The 19,952-nt window shown below is 44.6% G+C and overlaps 1 protein-coding gene across 1 annotated transcript in view; it reads left to right on the forward strand.

Annotated features, from left to right (window-relative positions):
* LOC119401396 (myosin-9-like) overlaps positions 1 to 19,952 on the forward strand; it is a 72,634-nt gene that overhangs the window by 24,340 nt on the left and 28,342 nt on the right. The window contains exons 11-17 of the mRNA XM_049418702.1: positions 6,875 to 6,921; positions 14,270 to 14,331; positions 14,895 to 15,058; positions 15,177 to 15,214; positions 16,607 to 16,743; positions 17,107 to 17,210; positions 18,340 to 18,454. Coding sequence (XP_049274659.1) covers positions 6,875 to 6,921; positions 14,270 to 14,331; positions 14,895 to 15,058; positions 15,177 to 15,214; positions 16,607 to 16,743; positions 17,107 to 17,210; positions 18,340 to 18,454 — 667 coding nt within the window. The remainder of the gene's footprint in view (positions 1 to 6,874; positions 6,922 to 14,269; positions 14,332 to 14,894; positions 15,059 to 15,176; positions 15,215 to 16,606; positions 16,744 to 17,106; positions 17,211 to 18,339; positions 18,455 to 19,952) is intronic.

A 19,952-nucleotide genomic window follows, 5' to 3' on the forward strand; every position in this document is an offset into this window, starting at 1 on the left:
GGGGAACGGTCAGTTCGAGTAATTTTGCAGGTGCGTGCAAACTAGGGTTACTTATTGTTTTGTTAGGAATGTAGAATTCAGCCAGTTTATTTTTGTGTGTTATGAGATGCGGTGTAAAGGTTTAAGAAGAAAAACCGCGCAGTGGTAAAGGGCTGAAGAGAGCATCGAAGTTTTCTTTTAATCATTAGGATGAAGGTGTTTTTAGCGCGAAAACTGTATTTTTTCTAGTTTTGAAAAGTTTAGTGCGATATCGTATGCGTTCATTTCCATGTCGATTTGGGGTGAATAAGCATTTGAGGAGAGATATCTGCATCAGTTTCCGAAATGAGTTTGGCACTGAGCGGTGCAGTTTTCGTTACGCGCTATTGGAATTGACAGGCATTTGGTGCAAGGTTTTAGCATAAAACCAATGCAAATGTTTGAGGTGCTTTTGAAGTGTATTGCACCTGGGGTTATTTTTTTGTTGTTGTTGTTGTACAATGTGCGTTGTAACGTAACGTAAGGATCAGGTTTTAGAAGAACTTAGAGGGATTAGGTGAAGGGTTAGTTGTACTTTGTCTTTTGCAACGCTATAGGATTGAGAGTAATTGAGGCGCTCAGGAGAGCACAGTGGTTTTTATCAGAGGCGTTGGCATGGGCAAGTAGCTTTAACAGAATGAACCTGTTAGAAGACAGTGTTTATCCCGTTATGTTTTGTTCTTTTTCTTGTGAAGGAATAAGTTATCAGGTGATCACTGGAGCGGATCATTAAGCTTTTCCTGACGTTGAGATGTTAGCGATCGTTCAGGGGAATGAGACGCGGTCGAACCTTTCGTTGGGGTTCTGACTGTAAAGGATGAGAAGGTCGGTTTTAAAGAGCAATCGTAGACTATTTAGGTCACGGCGTAGGCCTAGGTTTTAAGAAACCTAATGAGCTTAAGAGCTCAGGAGTAGCAGACTATCCACGGCCCAAAACAAAGAAGGACGAAGGGGCGTTTTGGGGCTCGCTGGAATGCAGTCTTTGCATCGGGAGTTTATTCATCGTTGGCCACCCCTTGACCGATGTTGTTCGCGGAGAACAGGCGAAAGTAGTCTAAGATGAAAAGAAGGAGGCTGCCTTCTTAAGCGTGAAGGCGGTAGTGATTAACCGTCCGGTTTTGCGAGCTCAGGATTTCGACCGAGAATTCACGGTCCAGAGTTATGTGAGCGATAGAGGCCTAGGTGCCATTCAGTCTTAGAGGGATGACGAAGGTAATGAACATTCCGTGCTCTACTAGAGCCGAAAATTGAGTTCTCGAGAGATGGCGTACTGCGCTTCAGAAAGGGAGTGCGCTTACATTGTGTAGGCCATTCATTAGTTGCAGTGTAATCTCGGAGGCGTCAAATTCAGCGTAGATACCGATCGTTATCCCCTTGCCTGGCTGCAAACCGCGACATCTAAGAACAGTCACCTTCTGAGGAGGAGCTTGAATTTTAGGTAATATCTTTTCGACATTAAGGATAAGAAGGGCAAAATTTGAGTGGAAACGCTGACGCGCTTAGCCGCTCTTTCTAAGCGAGTCTGGGGTGCTCTTCCCAATGTCTCGAAATTGATATTTGAGGTTTTTTTTTTTCGTGCAACTATTTGTTTGATTGAGTAATGTAGCACGTTTGGCTTCTCAGCATAAGTGAGTCCTGAGAGTTTTGAGTGTCAGCTTTTCGTATAAAGCTAATAATGAAAATTTGTTTACCAACCCTCTTTTGGCCTGGTTTGCTCGGAGGCGGCCGAGTGCTTGCTCTGCATGTGGTTGAGTTTCAGAGAGGCCGCAGAAGTTGGGTTGCAACTGACCAGACAATGCTTCAAGCGAAGTCGAGCTTTGGGCTTTCAACGGTGGCGAATTTCGTCGACCCTTCGAGCAGCAGCGTTGGCTGCTGCCCTCCGTTTCTCCACTGGCGAGGGAGGAGGCTGTTATGACCGGCTGTCGGTGGCGAAGCACTGACCAAGAGAATCGGCGGACGAGGTGTTCTCCCGCTGCTAGAACACCTGTATCCTTCCTGGAAACGAAATTCCTGGGACGGCGAGTGACCAACAATGGGAAGAATCTCGGCCTCAAAGTCTGGGACGGCGATGCCAGAGACAATGGACCACCTGGGCTTGGCTTGGTACGCTGCCGAAGCCACCTGACGGGTATGTTTGGACGGGAGTCTCCGCAACCCTTTCGCTGCGTCGGGAAAAGATCTGCATGGGCAGGCACGAGGAACCTGTTCTGCTTCTCCCCCACCTGCGTGTCGACAACCGCAGGACTCTTGCCGCTTCAAGTGTGCCGTGACCCCTCCGCGACAGTGAAATGGACTGTGCCATGGTGGGAGGTGTCATGTGTGTGATTGGTGGTCATCAAGAGGGAGGAGCCAAACTGAGGGGTTAAAACGACGATGCTGAGTGAGAAATGGGGCTCTGAGCCCTCGGTAACAGGCTCATCCAATGCGCTCGTCGCTGAACTCTTTCCTTGTAACTATGTAATTGAGTGTACGAAAAGTGTCAGTAAACTTGTTATTGTTTTCCCAACTTGCTAGCATCAGTTCCTCAACCCGGAGACTCGACTACGCTACCAAACGGAGTCCGGGTACGACGCTGCCCTCTCGTAGCAACAGCATGGTTGTCGAGAAGGGACGGATCCAAACACACCGACGCAACAACTGGTGTCAGCGGTGGGTTTGATCCAAATACCCGGTCGCAACAACACCCTCAAAGGTGACCCTCGGTGACCCCCCTACTTCCCTCACGTGACCACTGTGCAACAAGTTATGATGACGTCATAGCTGCCATGTTTTTTTGCCGCATTCACTCTTGGTTCGCTCCAGCTGCCTACTTCACGGCGGCTGCTCATGAACCGCGCGGAAGTGCGTCACAGTTCTGTGCGCTGACGTGATCAAGCACTGCACCCGCTAGGTGGTGATAGTTGCACCCGGAGGCTTGCCTTTTTTTGAAACCGAAACTGACACTGGTCGGTGAGGATGAGCCTATAATTAATTATCTGTCACATGCTGCAGCAAACGATGTGCCCTGTTATGAATAACAGGCCCCCAGCAACAGATTGCAGCAAAAAAATGCGAGGCCAAAATTTTTGTGTCAGTGCCCCTTTAATTCATTTTTTCTAAGAACCTAATTTTCAGGCATTTTTCATTGCGCGAAAGCTCTTAACTTTTGAATAAATGGATATTTTCTAACCCTTTGCGATCCGAAGCCCTTTCCCACCTCTCGTCCTTTCTGGTCTAAAAGTAAAGTACTCAAAGCTCAAGAAAAGGTAGTTTGCTTACTCTCTTACAGATGGCGCATAATGTGGTGAGAAAACGCACGTGTGAATCAAGTGCAAAAGAATTTGTCCAGCAATGCCCGACCACGGGCTGGTGCGGCCACGTTGCGTTGTGAGGCAGGGGCCTACAACTGACCGCAAAGAGTTAATGCAACTTCCCATGAACACATCACGCTTTGTAATGAATTAGGATAACTGAAAATAATGATTAAGTTTTGATGTTATGGAATTTCAATTGAATGTGGCCACCTCAAAAAACACAATTTTGGTTTTTGGGCTGCAAGATACAGTAGAACCCCGCTGATACGTTTTTGAAGGGACCGTAGGAAAAGAGACGGGAAACGTAAGAGCCGAAAAACAGGAAAAACGGCAAAATATTTAGTGGTACAGAATTTTATTTCAATTCTTACGAGCAGCACGAAAATTGGCGCGCTCAGCCGCGATCTAGTCGATGGATAGAAACGCGGAGCTTAGGACGGCCTTATCCACAGAAATGTAATCAACGTATGTGATTTTTTTAACACCAACAGCTGTAGGCATGAAAAAACTAAGCACACGCAATCACGACCGGCGCGGCGAGTCCGACCGCGAACCGCACGCACGACCATGCGAGCTCCAACCAGCTCGAACTCCTCCCGTTCTCCGACAAATAACGATGATGATGAGTCTACGCCAACGCGATGGCAGAAGTGAATGCCAATCTCGAAGGCCTTGCTTTCGCAAGCAATTACGTCATACACGCCATGTTTGTGCAATGCAAATCTCAGAGGCTATGCTTTTGTCAATAGTAAATGCCAATCTCGAAGGCCTTGCTTTCGCGAGCAGTTACGTCATAGACGCCATCTTTGCAATTTGAATCTCGAAGGCCATGCTTTTGTTTGCATCAATTGAAAGATTCTGTTGCTTGCGCCTCTCATGCGGCTAATATTACGGTCAAACGAGGCCAAGCTGCGTGAAAATGCACCATGGCCGCTCTCTTTGGTAGTCACTCGGTCGGCTCCGGGCGCACTTCGCGACGTATCATACGGGAACGGTCCGACAGTTAGGACGTAACAGCGGGGTTCCCAATACATTGTATCCTATGGGAGCTATGCCGGGACCGGCGGAAAACGACGTAACAGCCGGGAAAACGCAGCAGTGAGGAACGTAACAGCGGGGTTCTACTGTACTTAATGGCAGCGCAATGATCCTAGTGCATTGCATAGCCTATTATTCACCTGCAGTGCTGCCAAGCCACTTCCTTTTTGTGCGCTAGGATCAGTGATGACGTCTGTTGTCATGGGCACATTTTGGGAAAAATTTGTAATTAAATTAGTTTCAATTTTTTAACACGAAAGTGTTTTATGCCGGAGTTCACCAAGTACATCCGTCACGGATATGACGTTGATAAAATGGACGCCAACGGGGTGAGAAAGAAAAAAACCAAGAAAGAGATACCACGCTGGGAATCGAACCCACGACGTCGCGGCCGCGACGGCAAGCGCCCGGCGCACTACCGACTAAGCTAACTCGGGAGATGCTAGACACGGCGCGAACGCGCCTTATATCTTTCACACATTCTCTTTCGCGGCGGGCGGAGCGGGGCGGTGGCGCCGTCTGTGAGATGTGAAAAGAAGTAATGCTTCACGCTCGACACTTACTAGCGCTTACTCCGAGAGTGCAGGCGATATCGGAGGTCATGGTTAAAGCGTCTCGATACCAGAGCGGTAGACTGGGCGTGCTGGCGTCGCCAAGGCACCCTTGACGCAGTTACGTTCTTTGCCTTTGGCTTCGTGTTTGCGTGCGTCGGCTCATCGGAGTAGCGCAGCTCCCACGTGCACCAACGGGATTTCTCCGCCGCCGACTGCTTCAATTGGGAGAGCACCGAATTAACAAAACTGCTGCAATATGCGTTGCAGAAAGGACGCGAGTTCGACGGGCGAATGTCGTGCCTTGGTGGAGCGAGAGCAGCGCCTGCGAGACAGAGGCCAGCGGGACGCTCGCGTTTGCGGCTCAGGCTACGAACCTCTACCTCCCGTGTTGCTGAAGCGCAGTGTGTGTTTTGTATGCATGAGCACAGGAGTCGGCTACCCTTTACTAGAAAGCGCACACCGTGCCGCTTCTCTTCTTAATTGACGACGCTTTGAAGAAGTGCATACTGGGTACCAATGTTGATTAGGAGCTTGTCGATATCATCCTTACGCGGGATTCACGATTCGCTGTGTCCAAATATATGTTCACACCTTCAGCTACCGTGCGCAACGGTTTAATCATGATCATGGGCGTTAGTCGTCGCGATATAGACATGTTGTCAACATGGGTGCATCCACGTCAAACGGTGCTATAGCTGCCAAACACGAATAGACATTGTACAAGCTCTCATATATCACTACACAATAATAATAATAATAATATCTGGGGTTTAATGTCCCAAAACCACGATATGATTATGAGAGACGCCGTAGTGGAGGGCTCCGGAAATTACATACACTACACACTACACAATGAGCAGTACTTCTGTGAAGACACGTGTCACTTTCGTGTTATACCGATTCCTATGACAGAGGGATCAGCCATGTTTTTTTCTACATAATGCATTTGAAGAGTGTTTTAAAACAGTTCTTCTGAAGGCAGGCACAAAGCAGTCTACTTAGGATCAAAATATAAAAATGATTTCTAAAAAGGTGACGACATAGTTTAACGTTAGTGAACACAATTTGCATACTTTGCTTTGTCATTTCTCCATAAGGTTGCCTAGCATCTTGGGCTTTGAATTACTTCTGATAACATCTTTCCAGGTTGCATTTGATCCCATGTTTGCTTCCCCTTGAGGATTTAGTTTTCTTGAGGTCACTGATTGACCATGTAACAAGTTTATCTTGGCTTTGCCTTTTGAAGGATGGCTGAAATGCCATATATATTTGGTGCCACATTGCCAAAATTTATGAAATGAGAGATCTCGAATTACCTGTGCATCTAAGATAACCATTCCTGACATTAAAGTCATGAATTTAGTGTTCTTCCTCTGGAAATTAGTAACCTGTGTTCGTATGACAATCTTATATTTTACCATACCAAACCGTCATGCATTTTGCAGAGGGCTTTTCTCTTTTTGCTTATTTTTAAAAGCCTTAACACGTAACACACACATGTACAGGGTCGACCACATCTAAGCTGAACACCTCATTAGTATTCAAGCCGGTAAAACTAGAACATTTCTTATACTTCACAGGTGCAATGCCCGTTATAGAACGTCTAATCATGGTGTCGACAAACACAGTAATGATTTTCCGAATTATGTATTAAACAACAGCTTCAATGAGGTCTTGAATACTAATGAGGTGTTCAGCTTAGATGTGGTCGACCCTGTACAAGGGTGAACTGTTTACAAAAGCAGCAAGTATTTGCCATTATTAAATGTGTCATACTAGAACTACGAGCACACTTTGACATGGCTGCCAGGATTGCAGAATAAGAGATAGGTGGGCAAGTTGGTTTGGGTTCATAATGATGTAAAAGGCAGCAGCACTAGAACGAATACAAAGGACGAGAAGAAGATGGGACATGCGCTGTCAGGATTTTTCATTTTAACAAAAGCCTCATGTACCATCTTTCTTGCGCAGGGCAGCAGTTAATGACAGCACCATCAAATCATTGACTGCTGAGAAAGGTATTGTCCAAACTTATTTTTTCTCCTTCTATTGTAGTTTTTTGTTTCTTAATAGGTTGTAATTAACAGTAGGTGTGTGTAAACTCGTCACTTCTACACTGGGAATAATAATGTACTTGAAAACTTAAAGGTTTAGTATGACTCAAAACAAAAAAAAAAGATATGTACTGAGTGTATCTTTTTTATTTTGCTGTGAGTAATGATATGTCTTATAATAGAGAAAAATAAATGTCTGCTTTTGTGTTCTATGCGTATGCTATCTTTGAGGTCTTGCATTCAGTGTTTATGCGCATAATTGGAGCCTTGCTTTGTAAGAAAACTAGGCATGAAGACAAATCCGCTTGAAACGTTGGCTCCAGCGACACCCTGTGTTCAAAAATTTTTTTTCTTCAAGCTTCTGCTCTTTCATTTTTTCATTTCTTTCTAAACTTCTGCACTGTTCAACATAGTTGTTCATTCCTGTATTTGCTTTAAATTTCCGTCTCAACGCTTTCACATCAAAATATACGTGGCATCTCGACGGCGCTTTTGAGATGCCTTCACTGTTTTTGGTGCCATAGGCTGAAAAGTGATCTTTAGCTTGGAGGTCTCCATCTAAATGCACAAGAATGTATGAACTGTTTACTCAAGAACCACTGAATTAAAAATGTTGGAAGTTTGTTTCATTTAAGTGAAAAAGTTATAATGTAATCACTGTAGGGAGCACATCTTTAAATTTAAGTGGTCAGTGTTTCAACAAAAGGGCCTGAGTGTTGTAAAATTTCGAACAAGGAAACTGTGAAGTCTGCAAGTCAGGAAATTGACAATGAAGAATGGGACCACAGTCCTTCAAACTGCATTCAACGGTGTATCTAAAGTGGAAGGAAATCGTATACACTGATCTCAACTACAGCACTAATATTTGAGTGCGATTTCTGAAAAAACTAGAGCTGGTGCGAATAGCAAAATTTTGGGTGCGAAGCAAATTCGAATATTGAAGTGTGAGTGCGAATTGAATCGAATATTTTTCGAATATTTCTAGAATATTTTTCGAATACTTCGAAGCAAAATTGCAGAAAAAAATGTTAGAGAGGATACCTAAGCATATTGTTATGAGATAGCAACATGAAAGTGTTTCTTTTCGCTATGTTGATGAAGCATTGTCGGGGTGGTGTTTCATAGTTGTCTTATCAAGAATGAGGGAATGTAGAGGCCGAATTGTATTTATGTACATGATTTGGTGCAACCAAAGTGTTGCCGACAACACTTTACCCGTGATAGGCAAAGATGCCATTTCCTCAGCCTCTCCTCCTCTTTCAGCTTCTGTGGAAGCCCAACTGATGTGGCGGACAAGGGTGTGTTCCCTTCAAGTCCGGAGTTCCAAATCCGCCTCATAGACGTCAATATATAAGAACATCTCAAAATTTGGATGCTAAAAAGCTTCGGCTTCCGATTTTTTGGACTTCCTGCCCAAATTTCAGGTCCAAAGCAGCATTGAGCCCCCACCTCTGCCACATCTTTCATCTACATGTTGGAACCAACGTTTTGTTGAGTTAATACATTTGCGACCATAGCAGAGCTGAAAAGGCAGCTTTGCCGCAATACCGGGGTGTGATGAGGTGAAGCATATTGAAAAATCTAGGGACCACCTTCAATCGGACGTTGACTGTGTCTTGGCAAAGTTCGACCGTAACGGAGCTTGAAAGGCAGCTTTGCCACAGTACCGGGGTGTAATGAGGTGAAGCATATTGAAACTATAGGGACCACTTCCAATTAGACGTTGACTGTGTCTTGGCAAAGTTCGACTGTAGCAGAACTTGCAAGGCAGCTTTGCTGCAATACGAGATTGTAATGAGGTGAAGCATATTGAAAATCTGAAGGGGTCACTTTCAATCAAACGGTGACTGTATTTGTTTTTGGGAAGTTCGAATAGTTCGAATAGTAAAATTTCAGTGCGAATCGAGTCGAATAGCAAACACTATTAGAAAAATATTCAAAATTTCGAATATTCGCTCACCCCTAGAAAAAACCATCATGCGCTTCCGAAGAAGACGCAAGTTCAGGGGATGATGGAGCTGTGAAGTGATGAGTAACAAAGATTGTTGCTGGAGCTTCAAGAAGGGCATCATATATGTGAGGGCAGTAAACCGCCTTCCTTAGCAATGTCTTTAGGTTATCATAGACGAAATTTCTTAGCGCAATAGGGGAAAGGAAAGGAATTAAGAAAAGAAGAAAGGAACACAGTGCACAGGGTGAGCGCTAAACATGAACTGACTTTATTTCGGAAAAACATTACGACGGCAAGTAGACCCCCTGCGTATGCGTGGCCGCCGCTACGTCCCTAATCAAGCATCGTACCGAACTATTTCAACTCTCTGTTGAACAAACATATCGATGTGTCGCTAATACATTCCTTGCCTTTGCTCTTGATATGATATAGGCTTCCAATAACTCTCTCCCCAAGGTATCAGCGCTTCTACCCAGGATCTTAATCTCGTGTAGCCGCGGTGCACACGTGCAGGCTGCACAATGCACCGGCCAATGCGCATTACTTTTATTTTTCAAGCTGACTTCAAGGACTCATGCTCCCGCGCACGGTCGTTAACACATCTCCCCGTTTGACCTATGTAGGTCTTCCCACACGATAGTGGTATGGCATACACAACGCCAACTGCGCACTTAAAGGGACACTAAAGGCAAATAACAATTTATGTCAGAGTGAAAGCGCAATGTATGACAACGTCTAAAACAGCAACATTATCAACAGCAGTGCCCTACTTACCGAGAAATTAAGCTAAATGTATCACACGATGAGCACCACGAGCGGGGCATTTTGGAAATGGTCCCGATGAGGAGAGTACGACAATAATTAATCACTCATCATCAAACTAGCTGCAATAAAAAAAGAACCTTCTGTGTATCAAGAGTCGTAATAAAATGCTGCTTGTTCGTTTCAGTTTTATTCATGAAAAAGAAAAACCTCTTTGGCGTTGCCACGGGGAACGACGCGCGTGGTTCAAAAGTTCCGTTTTCATCGAACTGCGCTTCGCCCGGCGCCCTGCTTCGCTCACGCAGTCGCGTCTCAGTGGTAGTTTCGGTATCGCGTACTACCGCGTGTGTTTTGCGTGCTCGTGAAAGTCGCTCTGACAGAAAGTTCGACAAAATGCTGCATGCATGTAATGTTGGATGCCTGAATGGCGCATGCCGCCAGTGCACACCGCTGTGCAGTAAAGGCAGGCAACGTTGGGCATGGCAGCAGTGATGTGAGAAACACTGCTTTCAGGCGGGTTATTTGAAGTGCGCTAACACGATGCGGACCAGTAAAACGTGATTTTATTTAAAAATAAGCACCTCCTTGGCACAAAAGTAGCACTACGAGGTTTCTGGACCGTTATTTCAACAATCAACGTCGACTTAATATTTGCCTTTAGTGTCTCTTTAATGTAAGGCGTGGCATGGTTCCTTCTGGCATCCATGCTTTTCTTTTTCTAGAAGAAATATGCTACGCCTTACGTTAAGTGCGCAGTCGACAATGTGTATGCCATACCACTGTCATGTGGAAAGACCTACATAGGTCTAACGGGGAGATGTGTTCACGACCGTGTGCGGGAGCATGAGTTGTCCTTGAAAAATGAAAGTAATGCGCATTGGCCGGTGCATTGTGCAGCCTGCGCGTGTGCACCACGGCTACACGAGATTAAGATCCTGGGTAGAGGCGCTGATACCTTGGGGAGAGAGTTACTGGAAGCCTATCATGTCATTAGCAAAGGCAAGGAATGGATTAGTGACACATCGATATGTTTGTTCAATAGAGAGTTGAAATTGTTCGATACGATGCTTGATTAGGGACGTAGCGGTGGCGTGCATGCACGGGGGGTCTACTTGCCGTGGTAATGTTTTTCCGAAATAAAGTCAGTTGATGTTTAGCGCTCGCCCTGTGCACTGTGTTCTTTTCTTCTCTTCTTCATTCCTTTCCTTTCCACTATTGCGCTATGGTGTACAGTAATCCCTCGTTATAACGAAGTCAGCGGGATGGCAAAAAGATTCGTTATAAGCGGTATTTCGATATAAGTGACCACTCGAAAATAGCTAAGGCAGTCGAGCATTAATGGCCCTACCACTGCGATGAAGTCAGAACACAATGTATTCAGTGAAGCAAAACTTTATTCAGGGGAAGAAAAATACTCTGAATAATGCAATCACATTGCCAATCACACAGTGCACACCATGGAACGCTATGGCTCAAGGCAGCCCGTGATCTTTTGGCCACTTTTCGGCATCCAAGAGACCGTCGTTTTCTGTCGTCGCAAAGCACCAGGAAAACTTTATTTTCGTGTAGATTCAATCTTGGGGGACTCCAGCAATGCGATTACGACGGAAATTACAGTAGACTCTCAGTAAACGGAAATCTGTTAAACGGAACTGCTGCTTAAATGGAACAACTGAATCTGATATGATTGGTTTCGCACATGAATTCTGCACCCCTGTTCATCTCTCAGTAAACAGAACTCCTGTTAAATGGAACACATTTTCCTGGTCCCTTCAGGTTCCGTTTAATGAGAGTCTACTGTAATAGTTCTGGCGCGCTGCACTGTGGAATTTGACAGCTACCGTTTGCTCCGCAGTACAGTCGCTGACTGATTTTGGAGACCTGGCGGGGACGGCAAAATAGTACTAAAATGTTGTTAATACATTAAAATGAAGTCTACCTGAATTAGAGCAGCCAGAAAACCTCCAGTCGTGCTCTTCTTCATGCTATGCTTGGGAACGAGCAGATTTGGTTGTATTCGGGCTAAAGTAACGTCGTCAGCGATGCAAACGGCACAGTTGGTGGCTCCATGGCACCAAGCATGCAAAATTTGACGCTGGTCACAAAAAGATGCACGTCACGCCTCGTCTGGTTGATGGGATTCAATGATGCTGTGCGGGGTTCTTAAGCCTGCACTGACATCGCACAGTACGCGAGCCTCCAGCATTTTGCCTCCATCGAAACGCAGCTGCGATCGAACCCAGCTGTTTCAGGTCAGTAGCCAAACGCCGTAACCATCGCGACGGCAGAGAAAAATCTGACGCGCACAACATCCCAGACACACACATGACACACCACAAGGACGACCACGTGTGGAATGACAGCTGGAAAAACAAATGAAACAAACGCACAAAAGAACCCCAACCGGCGTATTTATGATGACGATAAGGCTGACTGAAAAAGAAAAGTTGCGTCCCCTTGAGCGTTTTGCCAGCCAAGGAAGAGCGGGCATGGCCTCCGAAACTGCAAAATTGTGCGCACTGCCAATCTTGGAGGATACACGATTATGCACTGTAAGCCAAACCAAACTTCACTTAGCCGGCGGAAAATTCAACATGGTGGCTTTCAAAACCAAGCGGTGTGGCTCAAAATTCAGTCCGAAAAATCAAACTTTAGAGCATAAAGTCGTCCGAAAAAATCGGTCGCGAAAATGTGTTAGTGTTGTGGGAACCTTGACGGTGCATTTATGAAGTCTGAAACATCCACGAAGTCCGTATCTTTGCTATCCGAAATATCCGTAGGCAACTGTAAATAACAGCGAGCACTGGGCATTCGCTTGGTACCCGTTACTAGGCGGTAATTGGCTGTGGGTTTGGTACTTTGTGGACTGTTTCGGGCTTGCATGAGACGTTGGCGGCATTAATTTGACACTGCATGCGCAAAAGGGTCACCGCCGCTCAGGGACACCTCCACTCGCCACTTCGTTCTAAGCGGGTCAAGCGCTTCGCGCGCTTCGAGTAACGCGCCTCAATATGCATGCGTTTGGGTCGGGACCGGAAGAAACTTCGAATAAAGCGATATTTTGAGTAAAGCTATTTCGTTATAACGAGGGATTACTGTACTAGAATGGGGTAGTGTGCCGTCTTCGCAGCAAACCAATGGGAGAACGGTGGTCGCTTTTGCGATCACGCCACCAGCAGGGCACCACGATCGAACGGTGTGCCCAGCGCGCGAAATTTAAATCAGAATTGCGAAAATTTCTGCCGTTCTTGAGTCAAATGGTCACGTAACACGATTGAAACTAAATATGTTTGCAAGATTTAAACACTTTAAACACATTTGGTTGCATTATTGCAATAAATAAAGATGTTTCTGCGTCGTCCGAGCTTACACAATTCCTGTCGCAGAGCAGCGTCCCGGATTGTCTGCATGATTACTGTTTTGATTGCAAAATGCATTAAAAAGCACATCACTGTTCATTTCATGCATATGTACGCCTGTCTAGCTATCACAGTAATTTGAAGTTATGCGTCGAAATACACGAGGAGGTCCGGAAGGCTAACATTAACAGCATCAGGTAAGTTGCACGACCGCCCGTCACATGCATCAGCCAGAAGAGCAGTCACAAGGTTTTCGATGGAAAAAATACAATGCTCAATGACGAATGCTGCTCCATTTCTTTAGAGATTTTACTCCTCAAAGGGGTGCCAAAGCGTAGGAATGCAGCTAAATGCACCGCGATGTATTCGGGGTGTTGGATTTATTCTATGTGAATAAGTCCGTAATTCCAATCAGTCTGCAAAAACTTGAATGCATCAGGCTTCCTTGAAAACTGAGTCTGCCACGCACACGAAAGAATTCGCTAACGTGTCATTACAAACAGAAGGGAACTATCAACAAGTTTCCCACGTGCACACACGACCAGCGCGAACTACACTTACCGATCTTGGAGGCTTCGTATCTCAGCTTACCATAAATTACTTCAGGGAGCGGTGTCGGGTGGCGAGTACGGTGTGCTCTGGCACCTCAGGCTGTCATTGCAAAAAGAGCCAGGTTTCCGGCGCCAGACGGCACACTACCCCATTCCAGTACACCATAATTGCGCTAAGAAATGTCGTCTGTGATAGGTCACCAACTCGCCCAACCGGACATTTTATTGTCTTTAGGTTATGCCTAGTCACTCTCTCTCTCACCCTTAGTAGGGAGGAGGAAAGTGTATTGTTTCTAACCGTGCAAACGTCCAAGTTCTTGTTAACTAAGGCACATGGAGTTAGTATATACTTCAGCAACCACCGTCGTTTTTTTTAGTGAAGTTGTCACAGTCTGCCCTGTGCTGTCGTAGTAGTAGTAGTAGTAGTAGTAGTAGTAGTAGTAGTAGTAGTAGTAGTAGTAGTAGTAGTAGTAGTAGTAGTAGTAGTAGTAGTAGTAGTAATAGTTGTCACACAGGTCATGTGATCAGAGGGGGAGTGTATAAAGAAATGAATAAAACGAAATTGTGATGATACTAAATGATCATGACGATGATGTTTAAAATGATGATTATGGTGATGCTAGCCAATCACATACACTCTCCGCTTACAGTGTGGAACTGGCTGAATTTTTTTTTCTTTTTTTTTCCAGTTGTTTTGATGGCTGATAAACAGGCCTTGGAAGACAAGGTCAAAGACTTTGATGAGCTTCAGGTGGGACTGTTTTGTTTTCTTGAGCGCACAATTTTGCTCTCTTTTATTTAATTATTATCCCAAGGTGTAACCATTACTTAACAGCTGTCATTAATGGGTGTGCATCAAAGATTCTGTGAATGAACTTTTTATCCAGTTAAATTGCAGCTCTCTAGGAATGTGCAGACAATTGTGGTTTTGCTTATTGATAAAATACTGCTTATATAATTTATTGATTTTTTTTACTGAACGAGTTCTCAAACTTTAGTGTAACAGTTCACCACTACAAAACAACCCGATTTAGAGGTGAAAAGCACTTGTTGTGTGTGTTATTCTTCACCTTTCAGTCCGGTTGTTTTGTTGTGGTGCATTGTTACACTTAAGTGTGAACTGATGCCAACACGCCCAATTTGTCGTCTTATTGGAGTTCTCAAAAGTTTTTAGAGTACTTGGAGATATTCTTATGATTATGACTGGTATCTTATGATTATGACTGGTATCTGGAACAATTTCATTTTCTTTCCCCCCCCTCTGAACTTACTTGTAATTAATTGATCCAATTAAATGATTTGTCATTATTTCAGAAAATGAAGCAGCAGTTGGAAGACAAACTGAAAGTTCAGGTAGACACCAGAGAAGAGATGAGACGAGATTTCCAAGACACCCAGCGCAAAATGTTGGACTACTTGGAACAGCTGCAACGTGAAAATGCGGAGTATTTTTCTGCTATAGACAAGCGTTCACTCGAGTGAGTTCTTGTTCTGGTGTTCCCCCTTTTGGCACACGTTTCCTGCCATGGTTCGACACCTTGCACTGCTTAGATTGCTGATCAATTTGTCGACTTACAAAGTTCATTTCTCTTTCAGTCTGGTGTCCGATTCACTTGACCTGCGATCAGACCTTTGTGAGTGCTGCTTCTTTCTGTTCCATAAAAATATTCGTATGCAATGCTGTTAGGCAGGCAGTGTCATGATATACCTTAGGTTTGAGGAGCAAAAACCATTTAGTAGCATGAGTGCTTTGTTTGAAGAATCCCGCACACACTTCAGAATGTTACATCTAACTCGTGACCATCAACAAAATTAAAATGTTCATGCTGTAAAGCGTTTTTGGTACACCTCATTGTTCTCATCTTGATGTGATCATAAATCCAGTCGTTGATCTACTGCTTTTAAACGATAAACTTTCTTAAACTGCGCGAGAAGACGAGGACACAAGTAAGAACAACATTCAGAAACACCAGAAAATAAACAGTTGGCTGCGCTCGTGGTGTTTCTGAATGTTGTTCTTACTTGTGTCCTCGTCTTCTCGCACAGTTTAAGAAAGTTTATCGCTATGAACCAACTAGCCTGCCAGAACGTATTACTACTGCTTTTATTAGGCCTTATTTCCCGATGCTGAAGTCTTTCTTGTTTTTGTAATGAATTTCATCAGTATATTTTGTATAATGGCGTGACAAATGTGTTCCTTTTATCAAATTATTAAATGCTTTTATGCAACGGAAAAGGCTGTGTCAGGTTGAAAAAGAAACAAGGTTTTTCATTTGTTTTATACAGAATAATTGGCTAGTTTGGTGATAACCATGTCTATGTATACACAACCAAGTGGTGTAAGTGAATACTAAGTTTTTTGGGCGTATGGGCTTATATGAGCTATGGCATGGACATTTTCATTACTTAAACCCTTCGCGACCTGGCGTCTTCATTTGGAGTCATGACTCACTTTTCCATATCTGTGCACTGTTGGCAAGGAATAGGCCACAAACACTGAAATAATGGTAAATTATCCTAAAATTCCTTTATATAACTTCTGGTTATTGCCTAAAGTTCCCTTATATTGCTTCTGGTTGAAGTACTTTGCTCTATGCGATCGCTTTATTGAAGACTGTACCGCGTTTAATGAAACCTTGTACACGGAGTGTTTCGGCAGGACTTTCAAAATTTTTTTTTTACCTTTTTAGGAGTGCTTGCTTCCAGCAGCCGACTATCACATGTAATTAGAGTGGGTTGTTGAATCGGTTTATAAAGAAATGTATAATAACTAAGTGTGCAGTAATTAGACAATTCTTTACACTGCAGTTGCAATTAATTGCTGTAAAATACACCATAATTTATTTTAACACTTCCACTTGCTTTAGATTTGGTTTTTCAAACCTTGGCATCTAATTATGTAAATTTCACACATTTATAGAAAGTTGGTTGTAATGCGACGTGTTGCAAAGGGATAAGCAGATGCAGGGCGAGCATAAGTTGTGATGCGCTTGCGTGTGCCTCTGATGTTTACGTACTCCACACAGGCGATGCACAGTTTCACTGGAGGCATCTGTGCAACAGGGTGGCTGAACTTGATGATGAGTGTGTTCAGAAGGACACGGAGCTGCAACGGTTGAACGGAGAGTGTGCAAACAGTGCCTCCACTATATGGGCCCTGAAGGTAGGCTTACTGGTGGATTGGGTGTACAGTTGGGGGGCATTTGCATAAAAAAAGTGGCGTTTTTGTAGCTTTATTAACCGTTTGCTTAATGCTGTCCATAAATTGGGGTTCCCGTGAGGCAGACTACCGGGAGCTTCACCTGCTTTAATATGAATACATCTCAAGTTGTGGTTTAGCAGAGGTTTCAGTAATATCTCCTTCAAACTTGTCTGGGGAGAGGGGCTTGCCACCCCCTTCTTGGACAAGTTTGGAGGGACTGTGCCTTTACTGGAACTCTTGCTGAATCTGCAGTATTGGTATGCAGTGCTTGTCTTGTATTTGGGATCCCTGGTCTGTGTCAAAATGCAGTTCAATTGCCTGCAGGCTGAGAATGAACGCCTTTATGAAGGTGTCACCAATTTCGAGCTGCTTGCTTTGACCAGTGCTGATGATCTGGAACAAGCACAGAGTGAAATAGCATCACTAAAGTAAGTGTTTTTCCTTTGTGTGACGTCACAGTGTGACTATATTGTCTCGTGTGGTCTGCCGGGTCCATTTGTTTCTGAGAGCCACAAATGTGATTCATGCCGACTTGTGACCTGCAGATACCGCGATACCTTTCACTGAAATCTGTTTGCATGTTTGACAGCTGCGATTTGTATGCACCCTAGAAAGAACAAAGCCTTGTCCCTGTTTTGTTTTGCTTACTAGAGCCATCACAATCTCACTGCTTATCGCTTTTAAAAGGGTCCTGAACCATTTTTCTGGTAATTATCGATTGACCTCAGTATCAGAGTTTATTGCCAAATGAATCAGTCACCGCAAAAATTTTAAAAGTGCGACAAGTACAAGCGGAGTTGCAGAGATTTCTCGCACACTGTAAGTGCTTTCTCTCTTCTATCGTCCCGACGAACACGCTGGAAGCTAAGCAGGCAGGGACGACAAGGGGGAACGGAGCTGCGTCATGGGCGTGCCATCATCTCGAGTGTGCGTCGTGAAGCGCAGTCACTCTCTCCCCACTTTTCTCTGGCGTGTGCAAGTGTCATTACTATTCAATTTTAGCACACTAGATATAGAGTGCATCACCCGGCCTGTGGCGGCACCCTGTGGCAAGAAGCGCATCTGATCCAAATGCCACTCTTGCTTTATGCCAGCTATCGACCAATAGCAGCAATCTTCTGTGTGACGTAAAATTTGCTGTATGATGGCCCTCCGAAGAGCACGAGTGTAGGCTTTTGTATGAAGATAGGGCACTTCAGAGAGTGGCAACTTCACGCATCGCTTGTGAACTCTCCTTGCTGTGCACGACTGTAAAGTTGCTGAGCTGTTCACAGCATCGCCTGCTTTCTGCTGTATGTTTTTTTTTTTTACTAAGTGCGAGGGGTGGTTCACGGCCGCTTTAAGTCTGACTTGGTACAGCTTCTACTACCTGCAGCTGTACTGATGCTTATCAAATATAATTGGCTTGCATGCGCAGCATTTTGCATGGCCTAAGGTGCAGCTGTGACAAAGGCATGAATAAGCATGATAGTATGCTTGGATATTCGTACTGGTGAGCTTGCACCCACACTTATGCTAATGGCATTGCTGTGTGCTAAACTGCATGCGTGCCACCAGGGAAGCCCTAGCTGCAGCCCAGATGGAAGTTGTTCCAGCAGAAGAACGGGAAAAAGCTGCCCTGCTGCTGCTTGAGAAGGAGACTCGGGCTTCCCACTTGGAAGAGAAGTTGAAGGTAGATGTTGACAGGCTGACTTGCTTGCTTGGAGAACTTGCGATTGAATGGCTATGAAGGGGTTGAGTGTCCAGATTTGAGACAGGACACACAGCCAATTGTCCCATGTTATGCGCTATAATTGTCCCACTTAATATGTGGCTACAGTTAGGAAAAGGAAAAATCCTCGTATAACTCAACCGTCTCTATTTGGTTAGCAGTCATAGTCGCATAAGACAGTCTATGAAGCTTCAGTAAATGTACTCTGCCAATATACTGTACAGCTTTCATGAAAAGGAATAGAGCCACTGCTCACGTGACCACAGCTGACTCCAGTATGTCTAATCGGCCTCTCGTTGACACCTGCATCGCTAAAACATTTTATAAGAGAAGGCTGTTGTTCTCAACCTCCAAATCTATACGTGTTTTATGAGCCAGGATAGAGCAACAATTATGCTTCTCAGTATTCGGCTGTGTTTCTGTTGAAACGTGATGTATGCAAGGAAAATTTGTTTCAACACACTTAAACAGAACAAGATGCTCATTTCGTGCCCTTTTGGCTTTTCCTACATTTAGCCTAGTTTTTGATTAAGGGGTACTGACACAAAAATTTTGGCCTCGTGTTTTGTTGCTGCAATGTGTTGCGTGAGGCCTGTTGGTCATAACGGCACATCGTTTGCTGCAGCGCGCAACAGATAATTAATTACAGGCCCCTCATTACGGACCAGTGTCAGTTTCGGTTTCAAGAACGACAAGCCTCAGAGTCCAACTATCACCACCTAGCGGGTGCAGCGCTCGATCACGTCAGCACACAGAACTGTGATGCACTTCGCACGGTTCGCGAGCAGCCGCCGAGAAGTAGGCTGCTGGAGTGAACGCGGCAAAAAAAAAAAAAAAAAAACATGGCGACCATGACGTCATTATAATTTGTTGCAGCGTGGTCACATGAGGGAAGTAGGGGGTCACCAAGGGTCACCTTTGAGGGTGAAAATAGCGCGAGAGTGTCGATTGGTCACACAAACTTCAAAATTCATTTCAAATACCTTCCAGGCTATATTCACTGTTGATATATTGCAGATGATATGCGCATGTTCATGGGAATTGATCCCGCAGGCTATATCGGCCATGAAATTTTGTGTCGGTACCCCTCTAAATGCTGTTTTATATAGTAGCTGAGCACATCAGCGAGTTGTAGGGAAAGCCAGTATTGTTTGCTGAATCTGATGCGTTTTTTTGTGTGTATGTGTGTGTGGGAATTTCACGTGAAGGGCAAGCACACAAACAGTAGAGGAAGACCGGACGTCATTGCGAGGTCATCTGGCACATTTGTCTGCCTGCACTTTGCGTAAAATGAAAGCTTACCACCTCACCCAGTTCTTATCACAAATGCAAGTTTTGTTCTTGCATGTTCACAAGCGGCAAGCTGCTGCGGGACACATATAAGCCTAGCCATAAAATGCAATGTTGATACACATTTCACTGTTTATGCTCCTTTAGTAAAACTGCTGAGCTAAGCTGG

The sequence above is a fragment of the Rhipicephalus sanguineus genome, chromosome 8, assembly GCF_013339695.2.
Source record: "Rhipicephalus sanguineus isolate Rsan-2018 chromosome 8, BIME_Rsan_1.4, whole genome shotgun sequence".
In the NCBI taxonomy this organism is placed as follows: domain Eukaryota; kingdom Metazoa; phylum Arthropoda; class Arachnida; order Ixodida; family Ixodidae; genus Rhipicephalus; species Rhipicephalus sanguineus.